Here is a 9747-nt window from a genome sequence, read left to right as displayed (position 1 = left end):
ATGGGGTGGATAACCTGGTGGATAACCTGGTGGATAACCTGTTGGATAACGGGGTGGATACCATGGTGGATAACGGGGTGGATAACCTGGTGGATAACGGGGTGGATAACGGGGTGGATAACCTGGTGGATAACCTGGTGGATACCATGGTGGAATTTGTGGTGGATACTGTGGTCGATACTCAATCAGTAAATGACACGCACCTCGAGAAGCAGATGAGGGGAATGTATAATTAGCCTACGACTGATTGTTATTTCTTTGCCCCACAGGTCTCAAACCATTCACAGTTCTACTTCTCTCATCGCATTTTACAGTTGACAGGGAGCTCCCTCATCGCTCTTCAAACTTGACAAATGTGTACATATAACACAGAAAGTTTGTAAAACTAATGGCACAATAAACATCTGTCAGTTGCTAAAGGCTTTATGTATCAAAAGCAAGTTGAAGAAGATAGTTAAACACAAATAAGACATTTCTCTGGCTGCTATGACAACAGAGTTTCAGTAGGGAAGGGAAGCATGAATACAGGGAGGTTTATTAAGATATGTACATGTTACCTGGTCAGTCATCAATATTGTTTGAAGTAACGGATCCTGAAGAGGCAATTGTGAAGTAAAAAAAAAAAAAAAAGTAAAAAAACCCAGCCAAGCTTTCTCTGTCTTCTAAACCGTGTCCTCCTTGTAGATTTTCTGTCTTTCTCAAGTCGCTCTTTCTGTCTTGCATGTTTTTTCAGGAAGTGGAAGGGATGGGGAACCACGTCATGCAGGTTCCTCTATCTCACCAACAAGCTGTAGCTCCAATGATGCCACACACTGGTGGGACCCATTGATTAGAGACTGCCATGCCCAGTTGACACTGCAGTTGGGTGTAGAAGGTAGCTATTTGGTCGTTTTCCTCTCTCTCCCCATCTCAGCGAGACTGGTCAGCTGGGTGTTATGTACTAGGAATGTTCTTCTGTACATACTGTAAATTGGTATAATATGTAACTACTGGACATGATGCATATACACTGTAAAACTCCTATCAATGTATTATTTTGTGTGTGTGTTTTGAAAATAACATGGGGCTGATTGCCTCTGGACTTGAAACACTGTGCTTTCAAACTAGGCCTATTCATAACGCTCAAAACAAATTTCAACTGCAACTATATTTAGGAGCTTAATAACTTAATATCCCGTGCGGCAAAGGTCATATCTATTTCACTTGTGTGCAACCTAGTGGATTAAACACTGAACAACAGGACAATTTGTATGACAGTGACATTCAAATCCCGTTTATAATCTCGCGACGTTTGACGGTCTCTTTGCAGTAGAAGGGCACGAAGAGAAGGTGGTCAGGAAATCTAAGACTTGGCACTTTTTCCGTTTAACCAATGCTGTCTAGGATCGTTTTCGTTTCAGGTATGCAATGTCAGCGTGTCATATATACTATTGAGTTGAAATAGCAGTAGTAATGTCACGAAGTGTGGATGATTTGAAATGTAAAGCTGAAGGGTAAAGTCTGGAAGAGAAGGCCTCAATCACAATTGAATGAGCAACATGCTAACCTAGCAAGAACAGGGTAAATATAGCTAGCAAACCGTAAATGTTACGTGGCAAAAATATTCTTTATTTGTCCAATCTGGGTAGTTATTGCACCCATATTTTGGAATAACTAACGTTATTTAGTTACAGTAAATGTCAAGGTAACATTGTTTTTGACGTTAGCCAGACTGTCCTTGCTTGTTGGGAAAGGTGTCAAGCCTTCCACAGTTAAACTGTTAGCATAGCTAACTTCACTGACAGTTGGCAACTCATCGTGCAAGTTCATCATGCATAATATTGGTGTCTTGAAGTAGGTATTTGTTTGTTAAACAACCAGTTCGCAAAAAAATATTTAGGTATCTATCTATCTAGCTAACTAAAGACAATGTCGAGTCCTGGACGGTTAACAAACGTTAGCTAGCGTACTAACACTTGTAGATGTCGTGGCTATTGCACTTGACAGCTGATTTGACGTTGGCTAGCGAAAGCTTGTATGTGGATACAGTTCCCTAGCACAGACTCTGTTTGACTGCATAAGTAAAAGTCATTATTATTCTCTACCATTATGTGAATCTTTTTTTTTTTTTTTAGAGCAGAGCAGACTCTTTCAATCAGTCACATGTTTCATTGACACTTAAATTCATGACATTCAAAACCTGTTTCTTGTCTTTTTTAATTATATTGACTGTTCTTTTCTCCTCCAGCTAATGCTGTAAAAAGCAGTGGTCCCCTCGGCGCTGGGTATGCACTTGTTATTATTACTTTAACATGAAGCTACATGACGTTCTCTAAGTAAACATTACACAAATAAATTTCAGTACACTGCATTTCAAACCGATTCAGTTGTACAACTGAAATGTCTTCCCTATTTAACCCCTCTGAATCAAAGAGGTGAGGTGGACTGCCTTAAAATTGACATCCACGTTTTCGGCACCCCGGGGAACAGTGGGTTAACTGCCTTGCTCAGGGACATAACGGCAGATTTTTACCTTGTCATCAGCCCGGGGATTCGATCCAGCAAACTTTTGGTTACTGGCCCAACGCTCTAACCGCTAGGCTTCCTGCCGCTCCATTGGCCCAACGCTCTAACCGCTAGGCTTCCTGCCGCTCCATTGGTCCAACGCTCTAACCGCTAGGCTTCCTGTCGCTCCATTGGCCCAACGCTCTAACCGCTAGGCTTCCTGTCGCTCCATTGGTCCAACGCTCTAACCGCTAGGCTTCCTGCCGCTCCATTGGCCCAACGCTCTAACCGCTAGGCTTCCTGTCGCTCCATTGGCCCAACGCTCTAACCGCTAGGCTTCCTGCCGCTCCATTGGCCCAACGCTCTTAACCGCTAAGCTTCCTGCCGCTCCATTGGTCCAGCGTCGTTAGGCTTTGGGACAGGGTTGTAGTTAAGTAAAGGTTAAATAAAATGTATCTTTAAAGTCTAGCCAATTTGGATCTATTTGATTGCTAACAAGGTAGAACAGTTGAACTGTTATGAACACACCCTCATGTCTGTCTCCAGCTGTTTGAACAGCACGGCCTGTTCATTTTGTTTAGATGTTGAAACCAAGTGGCCTACCTGGATGAGATGCTTATTTCTCAGAATGAGAACGAGATGCCAATTCCTTATACAAATATTTTTATGCTCAATGCATATTTTTTATAAAACAGACTAGACATCTAGCAAGTAACAATATGTGGCTAAAATGCTGAACATTGATTGTGAGAAATCATGTTCAATGATGCTCTCGTTTTAGTTGGGTCTACTTAATTCTACATTTTGGGAGTTGAGACATCTTTTTAAAAAAGGTTACGTTCTCCTCTATTACAGTAAAACAATGTCCTTGTGTTTGTGTCCACTTGACCCGGTTCTGTTGGACAAAACCTGAAAGGCGAGTTGAAACCGCTTGTCAGAGAGGAAGAAGTGATCTCTCATCTTTGTTGGTGTGAGGGCCTTGGGGTGAGAGAGTGCACGGAAGGAGATCGTTAAAAACCTTGATTCTTTCCATACAGGCATTTGGAACATCGTGCTGAAAATGAATTTGATATATCGCCCAGCCTAATTTAGACACATGCTTGTTTTACATGTATAAAACCACGGGTGGCAGGTAGCCGAGCGTTAAGTGTTGGACCAGTAACAGAAAGGTCTCGTTTTGAATCCCTGAGCCGGCAAAGCAGTTAACCCCCAACAACAACCGCTCCCTGGGCACTGATGACGTGGATGGCGATTTATTAAGGCTGTGTCTGATTTTGAAGGGTTGGGTTAAATGCGGAAGATGCATTTCGGGTTCATTTGCATTGTTGTGCAACTGACCAGGTATTCCCCTTTCTCTAAATGCCAATTCACAACACCAGATATGTCATTTTAATGGTCCAGTAGTTTCGATACGAATTGGCAAACTAGATAAATGAAATAAGGGTGACAAAATGATAATGGGGACCTTGAACTCTACATTGAAGTTCTACATGCCCGTCCTCACCATAGTTCCTACAATAAAGTCTGCCTGTCTTCCCAGGCTGGTCCAGCTGTCCCACCTCCACACGTCCCCCAACAGCCAAGCTCCAGTCCCTGCTCTGCCAGAGAAGGGAGGCAAGACACGCCATGGCATCATCCCTGAGGAGATCTTCCAGCTCCTGTACCCCAAGACTGGAGTCACAGGTCAGCAGAACTTCCACAAACCTGGAGCAGTGTTCAGATAGAAAAATGATATGTAGGACAAACATGCCTCACTGACATGTTGAATAACTAATAATTTAATCTGTATTCATGACATATTTATCTACATAATCAACATTTGCATATTGAATGTGGCCATGGACTTTCACTCCCCATCCCCTCTCTTATCTGCCCTCCTCCCCCTCCTATCCCCTCCCATCCCCTCTTCCTCCTCCCCTTCCCATCTACTTTTCCCCTTGACACTCTCCTCCCATCCCTACTCCTCCCATCCCTACTCCTCCCATCCCTACTCCTCCCATCCCTCCCATGCTGCTCCAGTTTCAACTATTCTGCCTTATTATTATTCGACCATGCTGGTCATTTATGAACATTTGAACATCTTGACCATGTTTTGTTATAATCTCCACCCGGCACAGCCAGAAGAGGACTGGCCACCCCACATAGCCTGGTTCCTCTCTAGGTTTCTTCCTAGGTTTTGGCCTTTCTAGGGAGTTTTTCCTAGCCACCGTGCTTCTTCACCTGCATTGCTTGCTGTTTGGGGTTTTAGGCTGGGTTTCTGTACAGCACTTTGAGATATCAGCTGATGTACGAAGGGCTATATAAAATAAATTTGATTTGATTTGATCCCTACTCCTCCCATCCCTACTCCTCCCATCCCTACTCCTCCCATCCCTACTCCTCCCATCCCTACTCCTCCCATCCCTACTCCTCCCATCCCTACTCCTCCCATCCCCACTCCTCCCATCCCCACTCCTCCCATCCCCACTCCTCCCATCCCCACTCCTCCCATCCCCACTCCTCCCATCCCCACTCCTCCCATCCCCACTCCTCCCATCCCCACTCCTCCCATCCCCACTCCTCCCATCCCCACTCCTCCCATCCCCACTCCTCCCCTCCCCACTCCTCCCATCCCCACTCCTCCCATCCCCACTCCTCCCATCCCTACTCCTCCCATCCCCACTCCTCCCATCCCCACTCCTCCCATCCCCACTCCTCTCCTCCCCTCTCCTCCCATCCCCCCTCCTCCCAACAACACAGAGTTACACATGGAATAAACAAACGTACAGTCAATAACACAATAGAAAAGGTGTGTATATATACAGTGTGTGGAAATGAGGTAGGATAAGAGAGGTAAGGCAATAAATAGGCCATGGTGGTGAAATAATTACAATATAGCAATTAAATACTGGAGGGATAGATGTGCAGAAGATGTATGCAAGTAGAGATACTGGGGTGCAAAGGAGCAATGAAGGAGAGTTGTATGGCATTGAATCTCGTCTGGAGGTTAGTTAACAGTGTCCAAAGAAGGGCCAGAGGTATACAGAATGGTGTCGTCTGCTTAGAGGTGGATCAGAGAATCACCAGCAGCAAGAGCAACATCATTGATGTATACAGAGAGTCGGCCCGAGAATTGAACCCTGTGGCACCCCCATAGAGACTGCCAGAGGTCCAGACAACAGGCCCTCCGATTTGACACACTGAACTCTGTGAAGTAGTTGGTGAACCAGGCGAGGCAATCATTTTAAGAAACCAAGGCTGTCGAGTCTGCCGATAAGAATGTTGTGATTGACAGAGTCGAAAGCCTTGGCCAGGTCGACGAAAACGGCTGCACAGTACTGTCTCTTATCGATGGCGGTTATGATATCGTTTAGGACCTTGAGCGTGGCTGAAGTGCACCCGTGACCAGCTCCGAAACCAAATCCTGTTCTGCTTCTCTCTCTCTTGCTCTTCTCCTCTATAAATTATACTAAATAAACGTTGGCATCTCCACTCCTGTTGTCTCCAGGCCCCTACATGCTGGGTGCTGGGCTGCTCACGTACATTCTCTCCAAGGAGATCTACATCATCAACCACGAGACCTTCGCTGCTGCCTGCATGGGTACGGTCATCATCTACGGTGTCAGGAAGTTCGGCCCCGACGTCGCGGCTTTCGCTGACAAACTGAACGAGGTGCGGAATTTATTGTCCTCCTGAGTTTGTTTGGCCTGTTTGATCATTAATTGCAGGTCTTCTTGTCGTAAATCTTTTGGACTTTTGTAGTAGTTCTGCAGCAATGTTTCTCAACTCCTCCAGTACCCCCCCCAGCAGCCCCAACTCCTCCGGTACCCCCCCTCCCCCACACAGCAGCCCCAACTCCTCCGGTACCCCCCCTCCCCCACACAGCAGCCCCAACTCCTCCAGTACCCCCAGCAGCCCCCAACTCCTCCATTAGCCCCCAACTCCTCCATTAGCCCCCAACTCCTCCATTAGCCCCCAACTCCTCCAGTAGCCCCCAACTCCTCCAGTACCCCCGCCCCCGGGCAGCCTCAACTCCTCCGGTACCCCCCCTCCCCCACACAGCAGCCCCAACTCCTCCAGTACCCCCAGCAGCCCCCACTCCTCCAGTAGCCCCCAACTCCTCCAGTAGCCCCCAACTCCTCCAGTAGCCCCCAACTCCTCCAGTAGCCCCCAACTCCTCCAGTAGCCCCCAACTCCTCCAGTAGCCCCCAACTCCTCCAGTAGCCCCCAACTCCTCCAGTAGCCCCCAACTCCTCCAGCAGCCCCCAACTCCTCCAGCAGCCCCCAACTCCTCCAGCAGCCCCCAACTCCTCCAGCAGCCCCCAACTCCTCCAGCAGCCCCCAACTCCTCCAGCAGCCCCCAACTCCTCCAGCAGCCCCCAACTCCTCCAGCAGCCCCCAACTCCTCCAGCAGCCCCCAACTCCTCCAGCAGCCCCCAACTCCTCCAGCAGCCCCCCCCCCCAGCAGCCCCCAACTCCTCCAGTAGCCCCCAACTCCTCCAGTAGCCCCCAACTCCTCCAGTAGCCCCCAACTCCTCCAGTAGCCCCCAACTCCTCCAGTAGCCCCCAACTCCTCCAGCAGCCCCCAACTCCTCCAGTACCCCCCCCAGCAGTGTTTCTACTCTGGAGTACTGAAAAGATGCACCATGTTAATGCACAGCCTCGTTTCTACTGAATTTTCTATTGAGGCTTTTAGCCCTATTGAGGCTTTTTTGCAAACTGTCCATATGCTGTGTCCCTCGGAGCCTCGTAGTCTCATAGCTGACCTATGACCCTTGCCCTCTGTTACCTGTGTTCTGGTTTTGACCCTCTGACGTTGGCTGTGTGTTCTGGTTTTTGCAGGAGAAAGTGCAGAAGGCTCAGGAAGTGAAGGACCTGGCCATGACCAGCTTGGCTCAGGCCGTCCTGGATGAGAAGAAGGAGCAGTGGAGAGCAGAGGGACGACAGATGCTCTTCGACGCTAAGAGGGTGAGTCGGTTACCTGACGTTAGAACACGTGTCTCGTCTGTATGGTAAAGAGGAGTTAAACTCTGGGCTCAAAACCCACACTCTGACGAGGTCAAATCAGTCCAATTTGAAAAGCCTTTTGATAGACCTGTTTTTAACATGGTCTTCAGCCAGGAGTAAGCTTCATCTAGGTCTGTGTAACCACTCCTAGGGCTGGTATTTCAGGACACAGATTTAATTAAGCGTAAACTTGGATTAAAAAGCATTGTGAATGGAGAATATCTGAAAGAGTGTTTTAAAAAAATATATATAATTCCAGGATTAAACGGTTTCTGGGGAAACCAGACCCTAACGTCTTGGTATGATTTTAGCATGAGATGGTGTGCTAATGTCTTCTCCGTTATTTCCCCCCCCCCCACACCTCACCTCAGAACAACGTGGCCATGCTACTGGAGACCAACCGTAGGGAGAGGGTCCACATGGTGACCAACGAGGTGAAGAAGAGGCTGGACTACCAGATCGCCCTGCAGACCCTTCATCGCCGCATGGAGCAGGAACACATGGTGAACTGGGTGGAGAAGAACGTAGTCACCAGCATCACCCCCCAGCAGGTGGGTTGGGGGACATTATGGATTTGACTGGAGTGTGTATAGAGATGGGGAACGTTATGGATTTGACTGGAGTGTGTATAGAGATGGGGAACGTTATGGATTTGACTGGAGTGTGTATAGAGATGGGGAACGTTATGGATTTGACTGGAGTGTGTATAGTCAGTATAGAGATGGGGGAACTGTTAGAGGAATTTAATTCCTCTTATGTTTTAACACCCAATTAAAATTAAACACTCTGTCAATTCATAAGGATATGTATGACCCTTATTAGTATAAAAATGGACAGAGCCCAGTCTTAAAGTCAAACAGCAGCCTTTATTCACGAGAGTACTGCTCCTTACACATTTTACCACAGGTTCTAAACTTAAAATGACGTCATTAGTTTCAGTAGCAACCCGTGCCCTCTCCGTTCTAGTACAAAGGCTGTATGGTTCTCACATCGTCTCTCCCTATTAAGATAATATACGACCGAGCCAAGGTCATGCTTGTGAAGATAAGCCTTCTAGCCAGACTGGCGATATAGTTCATTCGTTTCTACCATGGTACAGACAGTCATTGTTCTAATTCTTGATTATATTTACACACATTATATTCAGTACTAGGATTAAAAAGAAAATTCATACATATACAGTAACATAATAGTATTCTGATTAGTAAATATACAGTAACATAATAGTAAATTCCCTTAACAGGAACATTATGGATTTGACTGGAGTGTGTATAGTCAGTATAGAGATGGGGAACATTATGGATTTGACTGCTGTATAGAAGGATAGATCTGTGTGTGTATAGAGGGGTAGGTCATATATATGTGTGTGTGTATTTAAGGGGTGTGTGTGTGTATGTATTTGAGGGATATGTCTATATACAGTACCAGTCAACAGTTTGGACACCTACTCATTCAAGGGTTTTTCTTTATTTCTACATTTTAGAATAATAGTGAAGACATCAAAACTATGAAATAACACCTATGGAATCATGTAGTAACCAAAGAACGTGTTCACTTTGTGTTTCAGGAGAAGACGAGTATTGCCAAGTGCATCACAGACCTGAAGGTGTTGGCTAAAGTCCAGCAGGCTAAGGCCACTGCGTAATTCACCACTGTAACAGTCTAGACCTTCTCTCCTGAACCCCAACTGTTTTCATTTCAAATAAACTATTTCCTCTTTAACCATATATGGTGTCTCCATATATGTGTGTGTGTATACTGTGCATGTCAACTGATCATAAAATAAAAGTCATTTTATTCGGTTCTAGTTTGGTGTTCTTGGCGCACCCGGATCATTTTCGTCAACATCCGATGAATTGCAGAGCGTCAAATTAAATTACAAAAAATATTTAATTTTCATGAAATCACAAGTGCAATATAGCAGAACACAGTTTAGCTTGTTAATCCACCTGGCGTGTCAGACTTCAAAAAAAGCTTTACAGCAAAAGCTATCCAAGTGTTTTATGTTAGGACATCTCTCTCAGCAGACATTACAAACAGCTAGCAGCAAAATAGATTGGTCAGAAAAGCAATAAAATGAATCGCTTACTTTTGATCTTCGGATGTTTGCACTCACGAGACTCCCAGTTACACAATTAAATGTTCCTTTTGTTCCATAAAGATCATTTTTATATCCAAAATACCTCCATTTGGTTGGTGCGTTTTGTTCAGTAATCCACGGTCACGACGGGGCAGACACAAATTCCAAATAGTATCCGTAAAGTTCGTAGAAACATG

General features: G+C 45.9%; 1 protein-coding gene across 1 annotated transcript; it reads left to right on the top strand.

Annotated features, from left to right (window-relative positions):
* Positions 1-1214: 1214 nt before the first annotated feature.
* Positions 1215-9274, top strand: LOC139396442 (ATP synthase F(0) complex subunit B1, mitochondrial-like). Its single transcript, XM_071143488.1, has 7 exons — positions 1215-1400; positions 2228-2264; positions 4025-4167; positions 5972-6135; positions 7306-7431; positions 7842-8021; positions 9038-9274. Exons 1-7 carry the CDS (start codon positions 1373-1375, stop codon positions 9113-9115), a joined length of 756 nt encoding a protein of 251 aa, XP_070999589.1. The 5' UTR covers positions 1215-1372; the 3' UTR covers positions 9116-9274.
* The last annotated feature ends 473 nt before the right edge of the window (positions 9275-9747 follow it).

Source organism: Oncorhynchus clarkii, unplaced genomic scaffold (assembly GCF_045791955.1).
Source record: "Oncorhynchus clarkii lewisi isolate Uvic-CL-2024 unplaced genomic scaffold, UVic_Ocla_1.0 unplaced_contig_7089_pilon_pilon, whole genome shotgun sequence".
NCBI lineage: Eukaryota > Metazoa > Chordata > Actinopteri > Salmoniformes > Salmonidae > Oncorhynchus > Oncorhynchus clarkii.
Note: the sequence above shows the minus strand (reverse complement) of the source record. Positions and strands in the feature narration are given on the sequence as shown.